At 45.3% G+C, this 13,836-nt stretch overlaps 2 protein-coding genes across 8 annotated transcripts in view; both read right to left on the bottom strand.

Annotated features, from left to right (window-relative positions):
• The window catches only part of LOC127545847 (zinc finger protein 420-like), a 330,731-nt gene that overhangs the window by 197,595 nt on the left and 119,300 nt on the right, over positions 1–13,836 (bottom strand). The window lies entirely within an intron of this gene.
• On the bottom strand, positions 445–12,131 carry LOC127545866 (zinc finger protein 501-like). 6 transcript variants are annotated; one of them, XM_051973366.1, is made up of 5 exons: positions 9,235–10,880; positions 9,159–9,196; positions 7,762–8,937; positions 7,281–7,376; positions 445–1,786 (listed from the first exon to the last, which is right to left on the bottom strand). In XM_051973366.1, exons 3-5 carry the CDS (start codon positions 7,793–7,795, stop codon positions 483–485), a joined length of 1,434 nt encoding a protein of 477 aa, XP_051829326.1. In that variant the 5' UTR covers positions 7,796–8,937; positions 9,159–9,196; positions 9,235–10,880; the 3' UTR covers positions 445–482. The 6 variants fall into 6 exon arrangements, with proteins under 6 accessions (XP_051829326.1, XP_051829321.1, XP_051829324.1 ...); XM_051973361.1 differs by lacking the exons at positions 9,159–9,196; positions 9,235–10,880 and adding an exon at positions 11,235–12,131 and having other exon boundaries at positions 7,762–7,888; XM_051973364.1 differs by lacking the exon at positions 9,159–9,196 and having other exon boundaries at positions 7,762–9,034; positions 9,294–10,880.

The raw sequence follows: 13,836 nt of genomic DNA on the forward strand, positions 1-13,836 counted from the left end.
ATAGAGTCAATTTGCCAAAAACTTCTAATTTACTGAGACTAGAATGGTGAAAATCAGCTACCACAATATGGCAAATAAAAGAGGGACTTGAGGCTAAGGACTTGAGATTAGGAGAATGGTAAAAGTAAGAGATTTCCTTCAAATATGGGGTTTCCTTATAGTCTCCATTCACTAACTTTCAGTCAAAGATTGGTGCTTGCTGAAATCTTTCTTGTTTTTAATACATTTACAAAGCTTTCCTCCCTATCTGATGCACAAGTTATGATCCCAGGATGTTGAGTAGGTTCTGTTCACTAACTGAAGATGTTCTTTCTTCAGGACAAACTGATGTTGAGAAGGCAATGGCTATGGAATTTATAATTGCTCATCTATAATAAACTTTCTACGGGGGGATACTTTAACGTAACAGTTAATAACATATCTGACATTGAGAAAAATCACTGCTCAAATTGAAGGCTCTTACGTTTATTATATTCACAAGATTATTCCCCACTATGAATTTTCTGATGGATAGCAAAGGTTGTACTCAGAAGGAAGGCCTTCCCACACTCATGACATTCATAAGGTTTCTCTCCAGTGTGGATTACCTGATGCCGAGCCAATTGTGAGCTTTGGCAAAAAGCCTTCCCACATTCATTACATTCATAAGGTTTCTCACCAGTATGAACCCTCTGATGTTCAGCAAGTTCTGTGCTCCAGCTGAAAGCCTTCCCACATTCATTACATTCATAAGGTTTTTCTCCAGTGTGAATTCTCTGGTGGACAGCAAAAGTTGTGCTCAGAAGGAAGGCCTTCCCACACTCATGACATTCATAAGGCTTCTCTCCAGTGTGAATCCTCTGATGCTGAGTAAGCTGTGAGCTCTGTCGGAAGGCTTTCCCACATTCACTGCATTCATAGGGTTTCTCTCCACTGTGAATCCTCTGATGTTCAGTAAGAACTGTGTTCTGTCGAAAGGCCTTCCCACACTCATGACACTCATATGGCTTCTCTCCAGTGTGAATTCTCTGGTGCACAGTAAGTTGGGTGCTCCTATTGAAGGCCTTCCCACATTCATTACATTCATAGGGTTTTTCTCCACTATGAATTCTCTGATGAACAATAAAGTTTGTGTTCAAAAGGAAGGCCTTCCCACATTCATTGCATTCATAAGGCTTCTCTCCGGTGTGAATCCTCTGATGTCGAGTCAGCCCCGTGCTCAACCCAAAGGCCTTCCCACACTCCTTACATTCATAGGGTTTCTCTCCAGTGTGGGTTATCTGATGTTGAGCAAGGTGTGAGCTCCATCGGAAGGCCTTCCCACAGTCATGACATTCATAAGGCTTCTCTTCAGGATGCATTTTATGGTTTTCAATGAGATGGGAATTATAACTGAAGGATTTCCTACTCTCATTATACTTAGGGAAAATTTTTGAGCAGATTTTATTACAGTTTCTGAGGGCTGAATATAGTCTGAAGTTCTTTCCATATGTATCACATTTAGAAAGAGTATTTTCTAATGATATTTTTTGTTGGGGAAAATGAACTGGTCCCACATGAGCACTTCTAGCACAATGACTATGGTCATGGCTCCTCACTTCATTAAGAGGTTTCCTTTGGGCATTTTTTAGTACTCTGGATGTATCTTCGTCATTCTGCTGCCTCTCTAACCTGGTAGCATATATCCAGGTTTGGTCCAAGTTGGAGACACAGACACCACTATTTGTGAAACTTTCCGAGAATGGTTCTTCCATAGAAAGGCCCACTTTGATAACTGATTCCTTGTTTTCAGATCCAGTTTCCCAATCTGAAAGAAATAGGAAACAGATAAAATATCCCTTCTTCCTATTATTACACACATAGTACTGTCTTGCCTTAACAATCAAGAACAATAATTCTAACATATAAAACATGAATTGCTCAAAGATGGAAATTGTGTTTTTTGCCTTTATTTGTATTCCCAACAATTAACATTGTAGGCACTTAATAAATGCTTGCTGAAGGATGGTTCTTTCTGTAATGACAAAGAATTAAAAATTGAAGGGATGCCCATCATTTGGGGAACACTTGATCAAGTTGTGATGAATATATATAATGGAATAATATTGTGCTATAAGAAATGATGAGCCAGTGGATTTCAAAAAAATCTGGAAAGACTTACATGAGCTGATGCTGAGTGAAGTGAGCAGAACCAGGGGAACCTGGTATACAATAGCAACATTGTAGATGATCAGCTATCATAACTTAGTTCTCAGCAATACAATGATCCAAGACAATTTCAAAGACTCGTGATATTAAATGCTATCCATGATCAAAGAAAGAACTGATGGGGTCTGAAAGCAGATTGAAGCATACAATTTTCACTTTTTTGTTTTTTGTGTTTTTTTTTCTTTTGGCCTATTTCTTCTTTTACAATATCACTAATATGAAGAATGTTTTATATGACTGCAGATATATAACCTATTATCAAAGAAAATTTGGAACTCAAAGTTTTATTTAAAAAGTGAATGTTTAAACTTGTCTTTACATGTGATTAGGAATAGAATAATTATTGAAAAGAAAAATGCTTATGCAATAAACTGGGAAAACATTTTTACATCCAAAGGATCTGATAAAGGCCTCATTTCTAAAATATATAGAGAACTGACTCAAATTTATAATAGTTCAAGCCATTCTCCAATTGATACATGTTCAAAGGATATGAACAGACAATTTTCAGATGAAGAAATTGAAACTATTTGTAGCCACATGAAAAGGTGTTCTAAATCACTATTGATCACAGAAATGCAAATTACAATTCTGATACCACCACACACCTGTCAGATTGGCTAAGGTGACAGGAAAAGATAATGGTGAATGTTGGAGGGAAATGTGGGAAAACTGGGACACTGATGCATTGTTGGTGGAGTTGTGAACGGATCCAACTATTCTGAAGAGCAATTTGGAACTATGCTCAAAAAGTTATCAAACTGTGCCTATCCTTTAACCCAGTAGTGTTACTACTGGGCTTATATTCCAAAGAGATCTCAAAGGAGGGAAAGGGACCCACATGTGCAACAATATTTGTGGCAACCATTGTTGTAGTGACAAGAAACTGGAAATCAAGTGGGTGCCCATCAGTTGGAGAATGGCTGAATAAATTATGGTATAGGAATACTATGGAATATTATTGCTCGACATTTAATTCTGTGGTTGTTCAGTCATGTCTGATGGTTTGTGACCCCACTGGGGGTTTCCTTGGCAAAGATACTACAGGGTTTGCCATTTTCTTCTTGAGTTCATTATACAGATAAGGAAACTGAGGCAAACAGGGTGAAGTGACTTGTGGCAGGGAAAAGCTGGGAACAAAGTAGATGTTCAACAACTGGGGAATAGTTAAACAATTTGTTGTCCATGGGCAAAATGGAAGATTACTATCAGTAATGACCACAGAGGAGTCAGGGAAGACTTAGAAGTGAAATAAGTAGAACCAAAAAGCCAAAATATACAACAAGCACAGTGTGAATATAAAGAACAATCCCTACAAAACTCCCAAATTGGATGTGGAAAAATGGTAACAACAGGGTTGATCCCAGAAGGGATCTGGGAAGACACCTGCCCCAGTTCAACTGCAGAAGTGGGTATCCAAAGACAGAATTTAAGTTAGGGGGACTTTGAACAGCCAGCTAAGCCAATTCATAAGTAAAAGGATTCAATCTCTCCTATAACATGCCCACCAAGTGTTCTTCAGCCTCTGCTTATACTGAAGATACCATCAGGCTTTTCAATATGGAGATTCATTTTGCAAAAGTTTTTTCTCTTTCTTTTTTCCCTTCATTTTTATGACATGACTCTCTATAAAGAGATGAGATGAGGGAAGCAGCAAGAAATGTAGGTGATGTGAAAAAATAAAATATATCAACAAAATCTCATTTTGAAAATATTTCTGCTAAAAGCTAACATTTAAGAGCTATAGTAAATTGATGCAAACTTCTAAGAAAATGAAATCTTTTTCAAAGGACAAATGCTGAAAGCAAATAAAACCAGGCAGTTGAGGAAAAAACTTCACAAATTACTACTAGCCATGTGATAAATCGTTCCAGGTTCTTTCTCCCAGAAGACAACATCTGTCTGCAGAACCATCTGTTCTCTTTCTCATGTGCTCATGAGCCAGGAAGAGTAAGAGAAAGCATTCTCCTGCATCCTCACTGCCTCTCCAAACTGGCCTTCTGTCCCCCTCTTCCTTCGAGGCTGGTTCACTACCCACCCTTGTTTAACTGCTTCTCGGGAGATTCAGGGCCAGATGCTCAGTCTTCCTCACAAGCCCAATCCTGTCTGGGATTCCACTGTATGTGGCAGATTCCCACCAAAACCAGAGCCAAGAAAGCGTGGCCACACAACCAAGCCAAGCCTTCCCCAGAGCACTGACAGACAAAATGGAAATGGGACGAGGGAAAAGTCCTGTTAAGGATCAATCTGAGGAGCCATTTCCCCATCCAGGACAGAGCAGCTCCCCTTGGGCCCTAACCAACAATTCCTGATGGGCTGCGGAGGGAACACAGAAAGGAAAAGCAGCAGGGTGGGCTGCAGAGGAAGGAGAACCCTCCTCCATGCTGGGGCCATTCTGGGATCAAAGGTCAAAGAATGAGAGGATGCCAATGAAGGAGGGAGAGAAGAGAGGCGGGAGGGAAACTGGGGAGCTTAACGATCATGGACCAGCTGCTGAGAAGGCGACACTGCCTAACGTCCGAGCCAGGGCTTCACGAGGCTCATAAATTCACAAACCAAGGACATCCCCCAAAGGCAGGAGGAAGGAACAAGTCCGTTTTCTGACACGGTCATCAGGGAATGGGGCTGGCTTGACAATACTTACTACTGGGGTTTGTTTTTTTTTCCCTAATGGGAAGAGAAAAAAAAATGCTTGTTTAAAAAAAAAGTATGAGTTTTCAAAAAGTAGCAGGAAACATGCAACCTTTTATAAGAGACATTTCATAACGCACTCTCCTCTCTCCCCAACCGCCTTATTAATGCCAGATTCACCTTCCGGGGCCCCGGGGCGTCACAACTCTGATGTCCTCCTCATTTCCTATCTAATCCCCCTCCCCTCCTCAGAGACCTCCATCCAGAGCCCCTCAGGGCTGAGGTGGGGTCTCCCTGCCTCAGTCTCTCCCCCCTCCAGTCCCTCCTACATTCAGCCACCAAAGGGATTTCCCTAAAATGCAGAATCAGCCTCCTCCCTAACCTCCAGTGGCTCTTCCTTCCTCCGGGACAAAATACAAAGGGCTGCACGAACCTGGACCCTCGGCCTTCTCTCGCCTCGCCCCCTCCCATGCCCACCGGCCACTCCCAGCGGCAGGTGGGTCACAGCGGAGTCAGAGCCAGGCCTGGAAATGCAGGAAGGGCCTTTGGGAGCCAAACAGACGATTTCACACGTGACCTGGCAGTAAGGAAGAGCCACTGGCCGGACCACAAGGCGCTAAAACAAGGAGCCCGACGTTGGCGGCAAAGTCAGGGATCGCCCCAAGGGTTCAGGGCCCCTCTGAGAACAAGGTTATGTGGGTCACCACGAAGCTGGGCGCCGGGTGAGGAAGGCCGCCGTGGATGGGGGTCCCCCCGCAGGAGGGGAAGGCTCAGCTGCCCCTCCACTTCCTGTGTGCCCATCGCTGCCGGCCTGAGCACCGCTCGGTGCTCACGGACTGACCGGGTCACCCTTCCCTCAATTCCCTGCTTGTGTCTAAAATATGTCAACACGAGGAGGCTTCCCATCACCAATAACTGAATGGACCTAAATCTCAACTGGGTGACCAATCTTCCTTAAGCAATCCTGTCCTTGCCAAAAAATGACATAATTCTGCCACAGGACTGACTGGAAAAACCCTTCCAGACTTCCACTGGCAGCCTGGAATCAAGGCCCAGGAAGGGCTGGTCTGAGTCTGTGTTTGTGGAGCTCCATAGCCAAGAGTAAAACAAACAGGGACTTCAACGGAGCCTTTGACCTCACTTAGTGGGAGCTAAGGTTTAAGATCAGGCAGGAAAGGGGATTTTTCTGCTGAAAAGCTAAGTGCTCCTGGCAGCACTCCCGGGAGGCAGGGACTGTATTCTCCCTCTTCTTGGATACCCAGTGTTTAGCAAAGTACCTGGCACACAGTAGGTGCTTAATAAACATTTACTCTCTGTATTCCCAATCCTGGCCAAGTACGGAATGCAAAGAGAGAGAGCAAGAAGAGGAAAGGTGGAGGTTTAAAAGGTTTTCTTTTTGCCACTGCTGTTGTTTGCAAGGCGATCGGAGTTGTGACTTGCCCAGAGTCACACAGGTATTAAGTCTCAAGTGTCTGAGGCTGGATTTGACAGACTTAGGCCCGCACTCTATCCCTTGCTCCATCGAGCTGCCCCTGAATGTTTTCTACATAAAAAAAGAGGATTTCACTTGGTAGAATTGTCCTGCAAACAGCACACTTCAAGCACTTCCTCTCTTCTCTCCAGGATGATGGAAAAGAGAATTAAAATGCTGCTTCCAAACAGGCCACGAGGTTTCCACTCGAGGTTTGGAAGCCTCTCATCCGCCCGAGCAACTATTAACTCTTCTCCAGTTTGGGAAGGAAGGAAGCTCTGTTTGAGGCAGAGGGAGGATGTTTTCCCTCCTGCTATTTCTGTGGGGAGAATTCAGACAAACTCATCCAGGAGAATCAGCAGCTAAAGGAAGGGCACAAATAGCATTTTTGCAAGCCCTTAAGAGACCAGATGAAAAAACACCCCTTTGTACAGCTCGGAAGTTTCCATTCCCACCCAAGAAAGAATAAAGTGATGAAATGGATTTCATCTGAATAAATGTCCTGCACCCTTTCCTAGAAATAAAGACATGGAAAAGACTAAGAAAGGAGGGGTGAGGGAAAGTACATAAAGATGGACAACCTGGAAGTTCACAGGCCTTTAATCAGAGTCTATAGGGAGGAAAAGGTTGTCCCTCGTTCCCCTCCCCAACCTCACCTGGGAGCAGGGGGAGAGGACAAGGGGAGCTAAAGGCTGCAGGCAGCTCCCCTCACGTTTTCTGAGAACACAAAGGATGGAAGTAGACCAGAACAGGGACAGCCATAAAGGGCCACGTGACTCCCCACCTGTCAAAGATGCTGCATCACACTAGGAAAAACACCGAATACAGCATGGAAGCCAACATCCAGGATGAGTGGCTGATTATCCCCAATATGGCAAGGGGAGGTGGGAAAGAGAATATGTACCCCCCTCATCCTGGGGCTCCCCTTTCCTTAAGCCTGAGGAGATGTGCACACCCTTCTCCCCTCCCCCAGCCTGGCCAAATCACTCACCTGGAGGGTGGATTCCAGAACCTCTTTCCTCGGGTCGCCATGGCGCCTCCCCTCGCTCTAGCTGGACAATCATTTCTGGTGTGGAAGCAGCCAGTCCTGCCCAATGAACACGGAGAAAGGCTCAGGACAGAAAGCTTCCCACCTAAGGGTCAATCCCAGCTCCTGTCTCTGAGAGAGTAAGTGGGCCCACCAGGAAGACCCCCTAGGGCAGGAGAAAAAACCATTACATGACAATCTTCCAATATGGAGAAAAGGTGAGAGAAAAAATGGCTTCCTGCTGAGAAGGGCAGTTCTTGGACCGAGGGAGCAGAGCGTGGAGAAGACACAATTATAGGATGACAAGACCAAGCTGCCAGGCTCCAGGTACATCCGGGGCCAAGAAACACAAGGGCCCCGATTCGGGTCCCAAGGATCTCTCACCTCCACAGGCCACTCAAGACCTGCTTAACACATGACTCCCTCCCTAGGGGAGCCTCCTCACCCAGGCAGACAAGGTTTTGGTAGTTCTCCAGCATCACTTCCCGGTATAACTCCTTCTGGGAAGGGCCCAAGCACCTCCACTCCTCCCACGTGAAGTCCACGGCCACGTCCTGGAACGACACGGACTCCTGAAAGATCAAAGACACTTGTGCTCACCCAGGGACCACAATTTCTAGTGCCCTGGGAAGAAGGGGAAGCTGGGGGCAGCTAGGTGGTGCAGTGGGAAGAGTACCACCCCAAAGTCAGGCGGGCTTGAGTTCAAATCTGGCCTCAGACACTTAACACCTCCTAGCTGCGTGACCCTGGACAAGTCACTTAATCCCAATTGCCTCAGCCCCCCAAAAAAAGAAGAAGAGAAAGCCAGAAGGACAGCTCAGGCAGTGGAAGGGCACAATCACCTATGTGAGAATAACCTGGTCTCCTAGGATTGTCTACAGTCTTTGACAAGCTCCATCACCCTCAAAGACTGGATTATCTCTTATCCCTAATTTTCCTCACACTGGTTATCCTCCTACTTGTCTGACTGATCACTCTGCATCTTTAAGAGGGTTACACCCAATTAACAGAGAACACCGTCTAAAGTGTCTATTTGGCCCCTTTTCTCTTCTCTCTCTAGTGTGCTTACTGATCTCACAGCTCCCATGGATTTACCATCACAGATAACTCTCAGATTGACTTATCCAGCCCTTACCTTTCTCCTAGATTCACCCCTCCAACTGTTAGACATCTCAAAGCAAATGTCCTCTAAGACATCTTGAACTCAACACACCCAAAATTGAATTCACTATTTACCCTCAACAGACTGTGAGTTCTTGGTGGCAAGGACTATCTCCTGCTTTTCTTTATAATCCCAGGGTATAAAGGGCTTGATATAGTACCTAGCACATGGTAGGTGCTTAATAAATGTTTTTTGACTGACTTGAATCTCCCCTCACTTACTTTCCTCATCTCCATGAAGGACACCACCATCTTCCCAACCCCCCAAGCTTCCCAACCTCAGAGTCATCCTAATTCCTCACTTACTCACCCCAACCCCGATTCCCATTCTCCATATCCAGTGTGGCAAAAAGGCCTGTCCGCTGGGCCTCTGCACCATATCTGGTCCATTTCACTTCTGCCGCACCTCTAGTCAATGTCACCTCTGCAACATCTCTAGTCAATGTCACCTCTGCAGCACCTCTGCAACATCTCTAGTCAATGTCACTTTTGCAGCACCTCTGGTCCGTTTTACCTTTGTAACATCTCTAGTCAATGTCACTTCTGATCCATTTCACCTCTGTATAATCTCTAGTCAATGTCACTTCTGATCCATTTCACCTCTGTATAATCTCTAGTCAATGTCACTTCTGATCCATTTCACCTCTGTATAATCTCTAGTCAATGTCATCTCTGCAGCACCTCTGCAACATCTCTAGTCAATGTCACCTCTGCAGCACCTCTGCAACACCTCTAGTCAATGTCACTTTTGCAGCACCTCTGGTCTGTTTTACCTTTGTAACATCTCTAGTCAATGTCACCTCTGATCCATTTCACCTCTGTATAATTTCTAGTCAATGTCACCTCTTCAGTACCTCTGCAACACCTTTAGTCTATGTCATCTCTGCAACACGTTTAGTCAACATCATCTCTGGTCCATTTCACCTCTGTATTATCTCTAGTTAATGTCATTTCTGCAGCACTTCTGGTCCACTTCACCTCTGCAACATATCTATCAAGGTCACTTCTGCAGCACCTCTATAAGGCCTTTAGTCAATGTCATTTCTTTTTTTTTTTTAATTTTTATTTAATAATTACTTTATATTGACAGAATCCATGCCAGGGAGTCAATGTCATTTCTGCAGCACCTCTGGTCCATTTCACCTCTGTAACATCTCCCCTTGCCACTCCCTTCTCTCTGATCTTGACTTTCATCATCTCATGCCTAGATTATGGTAATAACTACCGGGGGTGCCTGCTTGTCTCAAGATCTCTCTTCTTCAATCTAATCTCCATTCAATGTTCAAAGTGGTTTTTCTAAAATGCTGATAATCACTTCCCCTACTCCAGTGATTCCCTATTGCCTTCAGGAACAAATACAAAATTCTGTTGGGCATTCAAAAACTGATTCCCTGCACATCCTTTTCTATCCAGTGTTACTGGTCTCCTGGCTATGCCCATCTCTCAGCTCCGGGAATTCTCTTTGATTGTCCCCCATGCCTGAAAGGCTCTATCTTCTCTGCTCTGCCTATTCATCTCCCTGGCTCCCTTTAAGCCTCCTCCAACTCCTACAGGCAGCTTTTGCCAACACCTCTTAATTACAGTGCCTTCCTAATTGTATTCAGTTGTTCTGCCTGTTCTCTCACTCATTCTATTGGAAGTGAGAGCAGGGATTGTCTCCTGCCTTTCTTTAGCTATTCAGGATTCACTACTATGTCTGGCACATAGTCAGTATTTAATAAAAGCTTCTTGACTTGACTCTGCATTCTGAACAATGCTTCTGGTGCACTACAGATCTGCTGCAACTTATTCACATCAGTGTGCCATCCAGTCAGGGATGGACAGCGATGCCTCACAATGAATGCCACTGATGACAGTCTCCTCCCAAGCTACCAAGATGCCGACCAGAAAAGCAGTTTGGGGCAAGATGCAGCTGGGAGGCAGAAAACAGGGTTTTTTATAAAAGTTACTACAAAAGAAAGAACAGACTTCACTGGACCCATGGAAACAGTATCTTCTTGGTCAGGTAACAAATCAACATTGGTTAGGGTCCCATTACAGACCTTAAAAGGGGGCCTTTTTGGACTATTCAAAGTCTTTAGGAATCCTGGAGTGATGGGGGAAGGAGGTGAAGGGCAAACAGCACAAAGTGGAAGTCGGGTGGCTCGATCCCTTCTCCAACCCCATCTCCTGCCTCCAAACCTTCCTGCTGGCAGCCATGCAGCCACTTCAAGGCCTCCTCTGCACATGCTGGGCCCAGACAGAAATGCCAACCAGAGCCACCGCACTGGGGGCACCCCAGGCCAGACTAGTGTCTGCTAAGGCCGGGGAGGGTACAAGGCTGGGGTCGCCTCGCCCCCTTGGTACCAATTCTTGACCCTGCAGGTCAGGGAGGCAGACTTGGGCTTTTCCCTGTCTCCTCCCCCCATTCCTATCTTCAGTCCTCCCCTCTCCACGTGTGCCCCGACTCCAGACAGACTTGGAGCTCTTCCCCGCCGGACCCCTTCCCTTCCCCTGCCCCCAGTCAGTGTCCCGCCCCCGCTAACCACATTAGGGTCTGCCCCACCCCATATCCGCCAAGACCCCCTCCAGAGCATGCGCTCCCTTGCCCAGGCTGGATTTCAGGTCCTCCCCTCTCCTTGGGCGGGTGGCTGCCTCAGTTTCCCCACCTGTCACACGGGGATGAGCCTCCAGGCAGGAACCTTCCACAAGCTCGGGAAGCTTCCCAGTCTACGTGTTCCTCCCTCCACCCTTCCAAGCCCCGGATTCCGGACCCACCAGAGTGGAAGCCGCGCTTGCTCCCCGAGGACCCTCTTCCACGGATGCGGCCCGAGCAGGGGCTAGAAAGGGAGTGGGCATCCCGGAAGGCAGCCTGGAGGAGGCGGTCGCGGGGCCCATGAAAGTGACGAGAGACCTTGCGCGTGCGCACACAGGGCATCCGTGAGGGGCGTGGCCAGACGCCCGGGCCCCGAACTCTCGGTCTGGTCTCGGTTTTCTTGGGACTCCCGAAGCTGTATTACAAAACTCCACTTCCGGGAGGGTGGGGGAACGAAGCGAATGGACGGAAGCGGACGTTACGGAACCGGATCGAGGGCAAGGCCTTGTGGGAATGGTAGTGCATCCCCTGATGCCCCTGGCAGCCGCTTGAAAAGGCCCCGAACTTTCCTCTCGGCCTGCTAGAGCCTGCCCACCTCCCCTCGCTTCCAAGGGAGCGCGATGAGCCCCCCGGGATCCGCTCCAGTCCTCCCCCAACCCCGAGCTCCGGACGCCGCCCCTCCGTTCTCTAAAGTGGCCCAGTTGGCCCCGCCTCCTGAAGGGAAGCTAAGGAGGGAAGGTCCTGGTTGACCTCAGCCGGGGCAGGTCCCCTCCCCCGCCCTTCCGTGCCCCCAGCCTTGCCCTGGGCCCTCATGAGGGCAGGGACTGTAGGAAAAAATGGGCCTTCAGGCCCTGGTTGGTTGGTCCGTCCGTCCATTCTTGGTTCTGGAAGGCCCGCCGTGACATCCCGGTGTCGGGGTCCTGCGGTTCCAAAGGCCGGATGAGGAAGCGCGCTCCCCTGCGGAGAAGGGCTGCAGGCAGGCGGAAGCGAGCGCTTTCAACTTTCTCGGTCCGTGCCTCAAGGCTTATTGTACAAAGTGACCCCTGGGGGACGTTGTCCGTAACCGCCCGCGGAAAATCTGGCTGCCGTCTGTCTCAGGGAGTGGGGAAGGGAGGGAAGTTAACTCGAAATGTTAATGTTTTTCTATTTTATTTTCTCTGGTTATACATGTACGTTAATTTTTAAATACATATTTCTTTGTGAATCATGTTGGGAGAGAAAATCAGAACAAAAGGGAAAAACCATGAGAAAAAAAAGCGAACATAGCACGTTTCTGCTTTACATCCCTCTCTGGATGTGGATGGCGTTTTCTATCCGAGGTTTATCGGGATTGATTTGGATCGCTGAGCCTCCGAGAAAAACCATATCTTCCGTAGTTGACATCGCACATTCTTGCCGTTCCTGTGTCCAATGTAGCCCTGGTTCTGCTTGGTTCCGTCAGCATCAACGTGTAAATCTCTTCAGGCCTTTCTAAGATCAGCTTGTTCATTTCTTACAGAACAATAATATTCCATAACATTCATATCCCAGAACTTATTCAGTCATTCTCCAACCGATGGGCATCCACTCACTTTCCAGTTCTTTGCTACCACAAAAAGAGCTGCTACAAACATTTTTGCCCCTGTGGGTCCTTTTCCCTTCTTTAAGCTTTAAAAAATAAAAACAAAGACAAGGGACTATTTCAACTGCTAATCCTTGTAATGTCCCTTTATTACTTGGTCAGAAACCTAGTAAGAATGAATACCTGCTGGTTTGTCCAAAACATAAGTTAAGGTTGCACATTTTATTTTTTGGCCTCTTTACCTAATTGGCCCAAATCTGGAGACTATACAATCCCATGCCCCTCCAAATATGTACTTTTTAAAAATAGTGAGTTTGCATGCTGCTTCTTTTCTATTCCTATAAATGAGTTAGTAGAACATACTAACATATGTAGAACATATGTTTTTTCCCCACCAGCCCCTTTCAACAACAAATGTGTTGTAAACTCCCAAAGTCATTTAACATAGACTGCTCACAAAATTCTTCTGGATTTATTAAATACTTATAACTTCAATTACAATTTTTGCATCAAAAAGTTCCAAATTAAAATATACATTATGTAATTGTTATAAGCATATTTTTATTCTACCACTAATTAGAAAAACTAAATATAAAATTATACAATAATTGCAAATATTTTATATGGAACATTCTGTAGGAATTATAAAAAGTTAATTCAACAAGAAGTAATATGCTTAGTATTATTTGTGAGCCTTCACATTAAATTTATTTTCAAATTCTCAGTATAATAATTTTATTGAAATAAGTTACAATTAAAAAGGTGTTTAATACTGACATAAAAATTATATAATTTCAACATTGCATTTTATCTGAAAGTTTGCAATACAGGGAAATATGATCTTAAATCAGGCTCTACATATTTATTTTGATTTAAAATAAGAAAAAATTAAAATACACAAATATGTGGTGAAAAAGCATAAGATGATTTCCCAAGCTCTCTTGCTAAGATATGGAAATCATTTTTAGCCAAAAATGTATATGGCTGTCATTTTTTAATATATATATAGTTTGAATTCTATTATTTTTTTTATTGTTAATTCATCAGCCAAAGATATATCAAATGGGTTGTGAATCTAATTTCAGAAACTATTCATTGGAAGTCATTTCAGTTTAATTATGTCTGGCTTGATGAGACAAAGACAGTTCATTTTCTAATAAGAAATAAAAGCTCTGCAATTTGGAAATATGCCCCAAAGGGCTATTAAATTGTGCATATCCCTT

This window comes from Antechinus flavipes, chromosome 1 (genome assembly GCF_016432865.1).
Source record: "Antechinus flavipes isolate AdamAnt ecotype Samford, QLD, Australia chromosome 1, AdamAnt_v2, whole genome shotgun sequence".
Taxonomy (NCBI): domain Eukaryota; kingdom Metazoa; phylum Chordata; class Mammalia; order Dasyuromorphia; family Dasyuridae; genus Antechinus; species Antechinus flavipes.